Consider the following 14,413-nt stretch of genomic DNA (forward strand, 5'->3'; position numbering starts at 1 on the left):
TGAAACGGCACCTTTAAAGAGGCCAAATGTACTCTTATTTTATAGATATATTAAAGTTTTTTGTTTTTCTATATAAACAGCAATTCTGGAACAAAGCGGAAAGAATCCAAACTTTTATTCTTGATGACTGCTGAAATGTTTTTATTTGAATAGAGCGCAGTAATTCATATGGTCACGTCTAAAGTGAGATTAACGGCCACTCAAAATGTAAATTAAATGTTGAAAAGGCATAGAAGATTTTCCTAAAATGTTATGTTAAGAAAAAAACGCACATTGTTTCCAACCTATTCCTCAAAATGATTAGCCGTCGTTGATGGAACTATTATTTTAAACATTTTGGATTGATGCTTAGTTATTATGATGTCTTAAAGAGATTATGAATTAATTCGGTAAGGGTACGGGAAGTCAAATGCAATGGTAATTATAGTTTTATTTAAATGAGACTTTCTTAAATTGATGCATTTAACAATTCTGTATACTTTGTAGTTGTTGTTTCTAATAAAATAGCCAATACCTGTAGTAGAATTCTAGATAATCATTATATCTGTCAGAGAATCTATTAAAGGCACCCTAACGCATAGGATAGCTGAGTGGTCCTTTTAAGTTTTCAGGTGGTTCTCTATTACAAATCCATGGAGGGGTTCTGCACGTTGGCACCATTCAGCTCCACTGCTTGATGGGTAAAGGTTCTGGTGGGAGCCGGGGGTAGAAGTTGGGCGGTATGCAGTGCCGCAAAGGAAGACTACAAGGGGCAGCTGGGCCACTGTTCAGGGTTTGGCCAACGACATCGTCCAACATAAAGACCTCGCTGCTAACACCACTTCCCTCCATCATCTATTCTTATTTCTGATTTTTTTTTAAATAATTTTTACAAAATACTATCACAGCACTGTTTTTTTTCACATACTTGTATCATGGAGACAGAAGAAAAATGCCATTCAGTGGTGATGTCGGTGGTGGACGTCCCGGCTGACGACATAAAAACTGAATAATATAAAAAGAAGACATAAAATAATAATAATAATAATAATAATAACGCAAGAGGTGGATGGTTTTCTGTGTTCCTGTTTGTTAATTTTGCACGTAATAGCTCCCCTTTCCTTCTAATTAAAAGAGGTAATGGTGTCCTATACGCCATAGTAGAAGAGGATAGGTTGTGGTTTTTCAAACATAGGTAGAATATCTAAAAATGCTAAAAATGTCTGTTTTAATCGTTTTTTGTTACCATTTTTACTGCGCCAGAAAATCAACTAAAATATAGTTTTTTTACCCATAAAAGGCTGGTTCTCTCTCTTTCTCTCAACTTTTATATACATTTAATGAAATATCTTGTTCAAAATAATACCATTTTCTCCTAGCACAGGCAATAGGATATCTGTGTATGGAATACGTATTCAGCATAGACGTCTTGGCACTCACTTTCTCATACCTGTGTTACTTTAGTTTTATTTTAAACCACAAAAAAAGTATGTTAAGGTCAACATAATTTTGATACTAACCCGGGGTTCCATGAAAACAAAATTTTCTGTTATATTTTTAGGACTATTCGATATCCAACATTAAACATATATATATATATCTCAAAACAAATGTACGATAAAAGAGACCCCATGTACCAAGCCAACATCTGGTTCAAATACCTCATTTTAATTGCTTATCTAGAAGACTTTCCTAAACTTATTCCGGACCATTTAGCCAAGTAAAACTAGATATGAAATTCAACCTGACAACTGCTAATAAAACATAATTCCACTAAATCTGCACTGAAATGTACATTATAAGATGCGTTTATTAGAATATATCATGTTTGCTATCCATCCTTTGGTTTAATACGCATAGACATTTCTCTGTATGTATATGTGATATAGGACGCTGGCACGCTTATACTGACTTTTCTCATTTTACATACAGGTTTAAGCTGTCAGAAGATGTTTTGCATGGTCTGACTGTGTTTTTACTGTATAATTTAATAAGACACAGGGCTAACGCTCTTTAATAACACAGAGGTCTGCTATTTAAACATAATTTAAACATTTCATGGAGCCATTTCAGCTGGAACCTAGTCCACAATGAAGTACGCCCATACGGTCCTATGAAAAATCCAAAAAATACTATACAGTTATACATCATTAAATAACTCAATTTAAACCAATACCTCGTGGTTCTGTGTAGTTTTTATGGAGCTGTTAGGTTGACAATTTGGGGTGTTTTACATCATCTGTTAGATCCCCCATCCCATTCTGGGTAATATAACCGATCATCGATTCTACTTCTAAGAATGCTGGACCAGCTTCCACCAAGGAGGATACTCTATTTAAACAAAGAATACATATTAAAATATTTTAAGTACTTTAACATTCATCTGGCTCAGTAAATAGGGTAACGAAAAAAGCTTGAAACGTAAGATATTGTACCTATGTTTCAAAAACCAAAACCTATCTACTATTGCGTATAGGAAACCATTACCTCTTTTTGTAGCCCAAGGAAAGGGGAACTATTACATGCAAAATTAACAAAGAGGATTTTTATTATTTTTTTTATTTTAAGTCTTCTTTTTGTATTATTTAGTTTTTATTTCACCAGCCGGGATGTCCACCACAGATATCACCACTGAATGGCATTTTTCTTCTGTCTCTTATGCTGTTCATTGGGAACGTTATGTTTTTATCCATTATTAGAGGCAATACACACGAAGACGGACAGTTGGGTACTGTAGTACTGTTCTCGCTGCATCGGTATGTGGCGGCATTTGTCATTTTATTTTTGTTTTAGTAAAACCACAAAACACATAAACTTAATAACACAAAGGATGTCTTAAGCTGCCATTTTGAAGTTACATATAAGCTTGGATGTCTCTGGAAGAACTCCCCACGTGGGTGATAATGGTGGATTTATTTTAATATTCTGTGTTTTTCCACAGTATGCACATAAATGATTAATCATAGACATGATCCAAAACTGAAAATAGGGAGCCTTATTTATAATACATATTGCCACAAGGATGTTTCTTATGTGTTGAGCCCTTCCATTCACTTGGGTTCACTGCTTTGTTTTAGCAGCTAATGGAATACATATTGTTATTTTACATAAAAAAATCAGCATCCAGAAACTGCAGTTCAGCAAGCAAGAGGTTAAAGTGTCACTGGAATAAAATACTTTAAAAATACTGTAACAATACAAGGGGAACAAAGAATGAAAAGAGACGAATGTGGTTCTGCACTTAAAGGGACCGTGAACCATTATAACATACATGTTATAATTTATAACATAGTTTATAATTCATATAAAACTTTACGATTCACCCAAGAGCCAGGTGACCTATATTTAGTCGTTTTATTGTCCTTTCAAGTATTGCAATAAATTATGTTGTTTTGTGATATTTTTTAATTTTAACAATTACCAAATATTATGACATCATAATTCAACATATGAGTATGATAGTCTTATAGTAAATAGGCCTTTCCTGTAACTCCCATGTAACTCCATATTCATAGTTCAAACACAGATAACAATATTGACTTCTGGCTCAGACAGAGCAGTTCTACCGCTTTCTTCACATGTTATCCGGTATATCCCAATATCTCACATACCGGTGGCCAGGATACACTCCAGTTGTGTTACTACAGGCACTAATAATAGTTTTGTGTTGGGGTTGTGGGCCGTATGCAACCCTTGGAAAAACACTGACATTTACGATAATGGGATCACAGAGGAGCAATTAACACTTGATTGCAAGATGCCGCAGATGCTCAGGCTCTGTGGTTCCTTGGTCTGCTAACTTTTATTGCCCATTGTAATGGATCCTACAGTGTAATCCCTTTACATGTGAAACACACTGTTATCTGTGATCTCTAACTTTTTTGTTGCTGAAAATAGTGAAAAAAACAGACCAACACGATTCCATTTCCTTTTTTCTAAGACCAGATCCATATGCCTTACGTATGTCTTATAAGATGCACGCGCACACACACACTCACACCAACGCAAGCCTACGTTATCTGCACAGTTGAGTGCACTAATGAGATAATTGGAGTTTTAATAATGTCCAAAGTTGTTATAAAAGCATACATATCCGCTGATGGACAGCTTCAGAAAAAAAAATATATGTCAAACAGCATTAAATGAGGTGTAAGACCCTAAAAACATTATTTAGGCCACATCACATGGGTGGACTTAGATGTGGGTTGCTGGATTCCACTAGTGTCTTCCACGAGCTTTATCACAAACATCGGTGTGGAAACACTTTGGAGTTTATTTACTAAAAAAGAGAATTGTGGTTTTAGCTTCCTCACTGTTTATTATGAAGGGCCAAAACCGGCAGCTTTCCCCGGTTGAGCTGGCCCCATATAATGCACGATTGAATGGATAAATAGACTTTATATTATATACTGTGCATTATACAGGGGCCAGAAGCTCACTGGTATTGGACCTTAGTAATGTCTAGGGAAATCAAGGACCTGAAGCGCAACTCTCCTATCAATCCTCCCGTTAGTAAACTTTGTCTCTCCCTCCTCCCTGGAGCTAGGGTGACCAGAGACTCTCTCTACAGGTTTGCATGTCTGTCCATCTATCTATCTATCTATCTATCTATCTATCATCTATTTCCACGTCTTATCTATCGACATGGAATATGGTTTATATATTTTTGTACATACTTACTCGTGTTTCACTGTTGCCTTCTTTTTGGCACAAAATCCAGACACCCTTTTATACATTGGATGTGCCTTTTTTTAATGGCCGATTACACACCTTTTCCTTGCTTTTTTTGGGTGACTGCAGAATCCCATAAATTGTTACAGTATCATTCATACGTTGGCACAATATCGCTTTTTTCATAGTTTTTTCCTCTTGCTTTTAAGCTTGCGACACTTTATAAATCACCGCCATTATGTATGAACTGTGTAGAGTTTTGTCGGCTGTGTGTGTGAGTTTTATCAAAGCCTCCTTTTTTTAAAGTGTGACATTAAAATCGTACACTACGGAGCCAGCATGGGATAAACCAATATAACCAGTTTTATCGGTCAATGGCAAATAAATTAAATCTGGGATTGACCATTATTTCTGGGCCATTGTATGCATTCTGGTGACTCCCAGGGTGAATAATACGAATGTGTAATGCCCCTATTTATTAAGGCTAGTGTAATAAACAAAATTAGACAGGGCAGCTGTTTTATCCAAGAAATCTTGTTGATAATAACAAAAATACAGTTTTACTGTTTTACATGTATAACCTAAGTTCATGGTTTTTGATGCTTATGGGGAACCACCACCAATTTTATTTTAAAATTAAAATGTTTTAATTTTTTAAACAGTTCTAGTTTTGACAGAATATAATGTTTTGATGGCGCTGCATAGTACCCATTCCTGTATTCCAGCTCTGTTATCTTAGTGTTATCTACTAAACAACCACCCTGACTCCTTATGATTCTGCCTGTGCACAATAGAATGGCTTAGCTTCAATCACCCTGCCAGACCCTCCGTCTAATGAAAGTCTGTGTGAGAACGAACTTGCCACAGCTTTGTCATACTATGTGTTTGTGTATGGTGTTTAAGCAGGGAACGTTACACAAAATATAACAAGACTGACAACAATGGCGGCCTCCAGGTCTGCAGATAAAGGGAGTTTATTGGAGCAAAAGTGATAAACCAGGTTTTTGTCAAAATCTATATCTCTGTCTACATTACTAATCTTTATTACTGTAGCAGTGCTGTATTTTACCCTGAAAGAAAATATTTTTTTCCGCAGGACTTCCCCTTTCAAACATCATATCTTGTAAAAATACTGCTTAGGATTTAAATCGGTAGATAAGTTAAGCACATATTATAGAAAACTATATAAAAAAATGTAATTTACAAGTATTTTGTAACATTTACAGCTGTCAATGAATGTTTTACACTATTTTGCTACTTTGCAGGGGGTTTAACTTCTTTGTCGCACCTGGTCTTAATAGCACTTCCTGCCCAACAAGTGATAACAGGAAGTAGGGTGTTCAAAGCCAAATTATTTCCCCTTTCCTGCAGCGTGAGAGCGCAAGATGTAAATTAAACCAAATAAATATCTGTCAAACAATAAACTATAACTCATCGCATGTTTTAAATGTTCAAGTATCTTAATCACCTAAACACACTTTTCTAGTTCAAGATGTGTTTTAACTTCTGGATTTTGTTATTTCAAGGAATCTCTTAGTCATAATTCATTTTATAGTATAAATGAATAGCGGTTTTAATCTTGGTCCTGTCTTGATTGCAGATTTATCTATGGCTGTACAGAAGTTTTCACACTCACTACAAGATTTCCAGTTTGAATGTATTGGAGATGCAGAAACAGATGATGAAATCAATATTGGTAAGTACGTTACTTAATGTTTATGCAATATCTAGAAATAATAATAGATCTGCATACATGGCAGCTTTCTGGCTCCAGCTACCCAGAGCCCATCTCTGCGGGATGTGGGTTGGAGGTCCTCCTGACGTTGGTGGGCGGTCCAACTAATGTTGGTGGATGGAGGATCCACCAACATCGGTTGGGCCGCCCAACAAAGTCAGAGCCACCTACACACTATTTTTAATGGGGAAGTGAGCAGGGAGTGGGTCATGCCGCAATGCCTCTTAGGGGCCGAGTTCCCAGTGTGACAGGGAGAGGGGCATGGTGGTGGCTGGCGTCTATGTTTCAAACTCCACTCCACAGTTTACTTCCAGCAGGTGGGAAGTCCAGTCCAGGTGTTCTGGATCTCCCAGGTGGGTCATCACCTGTTGGCAATGAGCAGCAGGAGGCAGCTACAAACTGCCCTGGATTCAGTGGTGGGGAATGCAAGCAGTGTCTAAGACTGTTTTTATCGCCACAAGCGTTGACAGGAATATTACTAGAGAAATATTTGGTTTGTCTGTCTGTCATTTCTCGTTTCTTGTCAGACCCATTGAATATATGTACTGTATTAAGCGCTGCATAAATTGTTGGCGCTATATAAATAAAAGATAATAATAATAATAGCGCTCAGAGAGCAGGGTTTTTCTTTTTATTGTTTTGCTTGACGAACCTTTTAATAAAAACTGTGTGGCTATATGATCCCAGCTCACACCATGTGGAATAAATGTCCATCATCCCCAATGATCAGGCCATCTGAATGTGGAAGAGCTCTTGGACGGAGTTTTGATCCAGAGATATGATGAAAGGGATTGAAAAGCACCAAATGGACACCTTTATGCAGACAAATAATAACCATGGAGATCCAGAGACATAATGGGAATCCCACACTAAAATAAGAATTCCAAATACATCCCTGATATATAATTAGCAAATAAGACCATTTTAAAATGTATTGGTAATTATGTATATGACAGTTAATTAAAATGTAAGAACATTGATTTTCAGTAGGATCTAAGTAAACTCTAAGCAAACATATTTATGTGTTTGGCACATTTACTGATATTTAAAAATATGTTGTGACTGTTTGTCAAATTGCGTAGCTTCCTGTTAGATCCAGTAGATGACCATGATCATAACACACTGACTTCTGCTAATGTAGTAGCTTCCTACTCAACATCACATTTCTGTCAGTACGTTGGGAGAGGTCAAACCTCTGGTTAAACCTCTGTGAAAAAAGAGATGATAGACGGGAACAAAACATTTAATATGACTGTATGCCTCTCATTAGTGTCCTTATCCAGAAGCTCTTACAGTTTGAGGGAAACTCCTACCAAGCTTTTTGAACCAAGATAGTGCAGTCGATTTTCTTCTGCAGAACAGTCTTCTTAAAGGTGAACTTTAACTACCAGTTTTACTTAAAAACAGCATTTTAAGCTACACTGTAATTTCTTGTTTCAAAACAATAGTTGGAGTGTTCCGGCATCTGTAAATCTGCCACATCTATGTGTTCTTCCGGTTGTGTCCTACAAGTAGCCTGGGTTAACATATGACATTCCTCATCATGTCTTAGTCTTAAAACTAAACACATGAATCAGATAAAAAAATTAATTTTACTTTATAGGATATTATGAAATAAAAATAAAAACATTTGCAAGTCTGTTATTTTTAATTGGGATTTAAGCAAATTAATAAAAAAAAACCCCAAGATTTTCTATGGCAATAACCTACCAGTGACTGGTTTTGTGTCACCTGACAGTTAAGTATCCCCAGGAAAAATATTAAATATTCATGAAATATTTTTGGTGGGAAGTTGTAAACATTTAATAGCAGACACATTACTTCTAATGCTATGTTTAGTTCCAAAGGCATTACGTTTAGCAGAGTGGGAAGAAATGCCCCCTAATCACTACTTAGGGGGACACTCTGACTAATGGAAGACTATGTAGGAAAGGACTTCATTAGATAAACAGGACTCAACTCTTTGGGCGGCTGTCTGAACCAATCAACAACCATCAGCAACTTAAAATGAGTAGATCCCGAGAACAGGAAGTTGCGTTGGGTCTTTAATATATATTTATATATATATATATATATATATATATTTATGTATATATATATATATATATATAACACTATTATTGTTTACATTAAATAAACATACTAGTGTTTACAGAATAAAGAAGTGTAAACATATAGGGTTTGGAAAAGAGACGGCTGTGCTTTAAGATCTGTGGCCCAAGATGTGGAAAAGGATCCAGCTGTGTAGTATTTTTGAAATAGCTATAAAACTATTCCTGTGGTTTACAGCGTTGGACTGAAGTGTCGTGAGTACATACGTCTCCAGCGCAGTTGTATGAGTGGGGCCGGAGATAACAGATGGCTGAATTTTAATTATTCTGATGTTTGGCCAACACTGCGCTGGTGACAGGCAGATGGGTCGCGTATGTAACACATATGGCTAACGAGACTCCAAAAATGTGCCGTAAAACGACAACAGTCATTATAAAGGCACGTTAAAAAAAAAACAAAAAAAAAACATCTAAAAATATTATGCTATGTCCTGCCAATCTGCATCATAAATTTGCCCCAGATGGAAAACATATTACCCTTAAAAAAAAAAAAAAAAAAAAAAAAAAAAAAGGAAAAAATGATTGTATAAAGTAGAGCTTTCTGGTTAAATGTATTAACAGTGTTTTTTAATTCATACATCTGCACAGCATGACGCCCCCTTGAGTCCTGCACCAGTTATACAACACATTTGCAAGATTTGAAAATCCACAAAATGAGCTTAAAGGGGGAAAAAAAGGCCAGGTGCTTGCTGTCAGTATTATGATATATATATGTTATTAAGCAAATGTGATGGAATATACCACAAAAATGATTTCAAGATCAAAAATGGTCCACCTACCATGCATTCCGAGTTCCACTTGATGCTTAGATCTCTTGCCAGAAATAATAATTTAATCGTGAAATGTTTTGCCTCCATTATTTGTTTTTGGGAACACTTTATTGTCATGTGACACAAAAGCACAAAAAGCAAAACGTCTCCTAAAAAAACCCTGATGTTTTTAAACCTGCAGTGTAAAGAATAAATTTACTGGTCAGGTTGGGTTTAGTTAAGTAGAATTTATATTATTATATTTATTTTAATATACTTAAAGTGCAAATCAATCTTATATTACGTTTCTGTTGCCTTTTAAAAATACATACTGTTTGCAATGTTCTTTGATTTATTAAAGTATAGGGGAGAAGGTAATTTCAAAGGAGGAGAACAAGAGGTCATAATCTATAACTAGAGGCTTAGATTTAATGAAAGGAAGCTTTACTTTGGGGGTAGATACGTGGAACAGCCACCAAATAAAGGCCATACAGTTAGGAAATTTAAACATGCATGGGGTAGGCATAAAACTATCCTGAATCTAAGGCAAGATTAAGGACTGATTCAGACCTGAGTCTTACATTACGAAAAAAGGGCAGGCTAGATGGGCAAAATGGGCAAGTTCTATGCTTCTTATTAGACTTGGGCACCAGGGGGCTCTTCGTGTTCGTCTTCGTGCTCGTCTTCGGGGAAAAAAAAATCTTCGTATTCCGCGAATATTCGCCTGTTCCTGTCTTCTCTTCGGGCGAATATTCGCGGACATTCTTCGTGTTCGGTTTTTCTTCGTTTTTTCCGGTTAAGGGGTTAATACGGGGTTAACACGTACCGCAGCAGCTCTGGCGCCAGGAGTTTAAATGTCCGTATGAGCAACTCTATTGGTCGTCAGCAGGGGGCTCGTCTGCCAATGGTTGATGGCAGACGAGCCCCCTGCTGGCGACCAATAGGGTCGCCCTTACAGACTGTTAAACTCCTGGTGCCGTAACTTGTCTGGCAGATGCCATTGGTCTCCCTGTTTTATCAGTTAAATGACCGTACGAACGACCAATAAAGTCGCTTGTACGGACATTTAACTGATAGAACAGGGAGACCAGTGGGATCTGCAGGGTAAGTTGCAGCATTGGGGTTTTAAAAGTCTGTACGAGCGACTCTGTTGGTCGCTCGTACAGACTTTTAGGCTCCTGGTGCCGTAACTTGTTGCACCTTAAGGGGTTAAGGGGCCGTGCGAGTGAGCCTATTGGTTGCTTGCACGGCCCTTTAACCTACGGATTTCCGCTCCCGTTATCTAAGGCAGCATCGAAGGGGTTAACGGGAGCGGAAATCCATAGGTTCGCTGTCAGGGGTTACAAAGACCGTGCGAGTGAGCCTATTGGTCACCTGCAGGGTCTTCCTCTGGCATCAACCATAGTTCATAAGGTTGAAAAAAGACCAAAGTCCATCAAGTTCAACCTATATACATATTGTGTCCCTACTGTGTTGATCCAGAGGAAGGCAAAAAAACCCTTATGAAGCAGATGCCAATTGCCCCATACCAGGGGGAAAATTCCTTCCCGACTCCAAATATGGCAATCAGAATAAATCCCTGGATCAACGTTCTGTCCCTATTAATCTAATATCCATAACTTGTAATATTATTGCTTTCAAGAAACACGTCCAGGCTCCTTTTGAACTCTTTTATTGAGTTTGCCATAACCACTTCCTCTGGCAGAGAGTTCCATAATCTCACCGCTCTTACTGTAAAGAACCCCCGTCTGTGCTGGTGTAGAAACCTTCTTTCCTCCAACCGTAGAGGATGTCCCCTTGTTATAGATACAGTCCTGGGTATAAATAGGTCCTGGGAGTGATCTCTCTACTGTCCCCTTATATATTTATACATAGTTATTAAGTCCCCCCTAAGCCGTCTTTTTTCCAAACTAAATAGCCCTAATTCTGATAATCTTTCTGGGTACTGTAGTCCTCCCATTCCCCTTATTACTCTGGTTGCCCGTCTTTGAACCCTCTCCAGCTCCACTATATCTTTCTTGTACACTGGTGCCCAGTACTGTACACAGTATTCCATGTGTGTTCTGACTAGTGACTTGTACAGTGGTAGAATTATTTCCTTGTCGTGGGCATCTATGCCCCTTTTGATGCACCCCATGATTTTATTTGCCTTAGCAGCAGCTGCCTGACACTGGTCGCTACAGGTAAATTTACTGTTAACTAAAACTCCTAAGTCCTTTTCCATGTCAGTCGTCCCCAGTGTTTTCCCATTTAATACATATTCCCAGCCTGGATTTTTCTTCCCCATGTGCATAACCTTACATTTATCTGTGTTGAACCTCATCTGCCACATCCCAGCCCAAGCCTCCAACCTATGCAGATCCATTTGTAATCGTGCACTGTCCTCTATTGTGTTAACCACGTTACAGAGCTTAGTATCGTCTGCAAAGATTGATACTTTACTATACAATCCCTCTACAAGGTCATTAATAAATATATTAAAAAGAATAGGACCCAAAACTGACCCCTGTGGTACCCCACTAGCAACAGTCACCCACTCAGAGTATGTACCATTAATAACCACCCTCTGTTTCCTATCACTGAGCCAGTTACTTACCCACATACACACATTCTCCCCCAGCCCAAGCATTCTCATTTTATGTACCAGCCTTTTATGTGGCACCGTATCAAATGCTTTGGAAAAATCAAGATATACGACATCCAGCGATTCACCCCGATCCAGTCTTGAGCTCACCTCCTCATAAAAGCTGATCAGGTTAGTTTGACAGGACCGATCCCTTGTAAACCCATGCTGATATGGAGTCATACACTTATTTTCATTGAGATACTCCAAAATAGCATCTCTTAGGAAACCCTCAAACAGTTTACACACAACAGAAGTTAAACTAACAGGCCTATAATTCCCCGGGTCACTTTTTGTCCCCTTTTTGAATATTGGCACAACATTTGCTATGCGCCAGTCCTGGGGAACAGACCCTGTCACTATAGAGTCCTTGAATATTAGAAATAGGGGTCTGTCTATTACATTACTTAACTCCCTTAGAACGCGGGGGTGAATGCCATCTGGACCTGGTGATTTGTCTATTTTGATTTTTTTTAGGCGGCACTGCACTTCTTCCTGGGTTAGACAGGCGACATGTACTGGGGCAGTTATCTCATCCTGCTGTATATTACCTGGCATTTCATTTTCCTCTGTGAATACAGCAGAGAAGAATATATTTAATAGATTAGCTTTTTCCTGATCCCCGTCTATAACTTCTCCCTCATTACTTTTTAAGGGGCCAACGCTTTCATTTTTAACCTTTTTACTATTTATATAGTTAAAGAACATTTTGGGGTTTGTCTTACTCTCTTTGGCAATGAGTCTTTCTGTCTCCACTTTTGCTGCTTTTATCTGATTTTTACATATTTTATTTTTTCCCCGCTTTTAGTGCTTCCTCACTGCCTTTTAGTAGCTTAAATGCCTTTTTTTTGCCATTTATTACCCCCTTTACATTTTTATTTATCCACATTGGTTTTCTCTTGTTCCTGACTCTTTTATTCCCATACGGTATGTACCTTTCACAGTGAGAATTTAAGATATCCTTAAAAATCTCCCATTGAGTGTCTGTACTCTTGTTTTTGAGGACATTTTCCCAATTTACAGTATTAAGGGCTTCTCTTAGTTGATCAAACTTTGCCTTCCTAAAGTTCATGGTTCTTGTGGCTCCTCTAAGAGTTCCCTTATTGAAGGACAAGTTATAATGCATCATATTGTGATCACTATTTCCTAGATGTCCCCTGACCTGCACATTAGTTACTCTGTCAGGTCTGTTGGTTAATATTAAGTCCAGTAGGGCGCCCCCTCTGGTCGGGTCCTGTACCATTTGGGACAGATAATTATCCTTACTTATAGTCAGAAACCGGTTTCCTTTATGAGATTCACAGGTCTCTGTTTCCCAGTTTATGTCGGGATAGTTAAAGTCCCCCATAATAACCACCTCATTGTGATTTGCTGCCTTGTTTATTTGCTTTAATAATTCTTCTGCTGTTTCCATTATATTTGGTGGCTTATAGCAAACCCCGATCAGTATTTTATTATTTTTCTTTCCATATATTTCTACCCATAATGACTCCACATTATCATTTCCCTCACATATATTCTCCCGCAGTGTGGCCTTTAGGCTGGACTTTACATAAAGGCAAACTCCTCCCCCTTTTTGTTTTTTTCGATCCTTCCTGAATAGACTATAACCCTGTATGTTAACCGCCCAGTCATAGCTATCATCCAACCATGTCTCTGTTATACCCACTATGTCATAGTTTTCTTCAGACATTATTAACTCCAGTTCGTCAGTTTTATTGGTCAGACTTCTGGCATTAGTAAGCATACAATTTAGAGGTGTATGGTTTTTTTCCCTATGAAGCCTATCCCTATTAACTATTCTAACCCCTCCCTCCGCTCCACACTCTACAAAGACCGTGCGAGTGAGCCTATTGGTCACCTGCAGGGTCTTCCTCTGGCATCAACCAATTGGTTCCGTGATGGCGAACCTGCGGATTTCCACTTCCGTGAACTGCCGTGATGCCGCGATGCCGCGAAGACAAGGTAAGTTAGAAGGTGGGGGAGAGAATGGTAGACGAAGACGATCACGAAGATCTTCGTGGTGTGTGTCTTCGTCTTCGCCTACGTTTTACCGCCGCCGTCTTCTCTTCGGCGCGTCTTCAGAACAAACACGAAAACGCACTCTTCGTGTTCGTTTTCATATTCGCCCGAAGACGAATGCACAAGTCTACTTCTTATGTTAATGAAAGATTTAGTGTGTTTTGCCTTTTTTCTTAGCATGTGACTCATTAACTTTTAATGTTTATTGTTTTTATGCTGATGAGTTACTGAATGTTCCATTTATAAAAGGTACGGAATAGATTGAATGCCACTTTTAGAAGTCCTCGTTACCTAATTGTATAAAGGTGTCCAAATTTGCACAAGTTTGGAGCTACGATGCCCAGATAACGCTCCTCCTGGAAGTTACGAAGGAACTGTTTTCTCCGCATGAGTATGGTTTTGATTCCTATTTTGGCTTAGAATGATGATGACAAGTAAAGAAGATGGAAGGATTTACTTTTTGTAATGATAGCTTTCACATTCAATCCCTGCGAATAACGCTATTAGACGCTGCTGACATCGC

The 14,413-nt window shown here is 38.1% G+C and overlaps 1 protein-coding gene across 1 annotated transcript in view; it reads left to right on the plus strand.

Annotated features, from left to right (window-relative positions):
• The window catches only part of LOC149288809 (rho GTPase-activating protein 42-like), a 148,400-nt gene that overhangs the window by 60,712 nt on the left and 73,275 nt on the right, over window positions 1–14,413 (plus strand). Inside the window, exon 2 of the mRNA XM_089491143.1 lies at window positions 6,251–6,346. Coding sequence (XP_089347269.1) covers window positions 6,251–6,346 — 96 coding nt within the window. The remainder of the gene's footprint in view (window positions 1–6,250; window positions 6,347–14,413) is intronic.

This window comes from Sceloporus occidentalis, unplaced genomic scaffold, assembly GCF_023333645.1.
Source record: "Sceloporus occidentalis isolate IW3139 unplaced genomic scaffold, rSceOcc1.0.p SCAF_49, whole genome shotgun sequence".
NCBI classification, from domain to species: domain Eukaryota; kingdom Metazoa; phylum Chordata; class Lepidosauria; order Squamata; family Phrynosomatidae; genus Sceloporus; species Sceloporus occidentalis.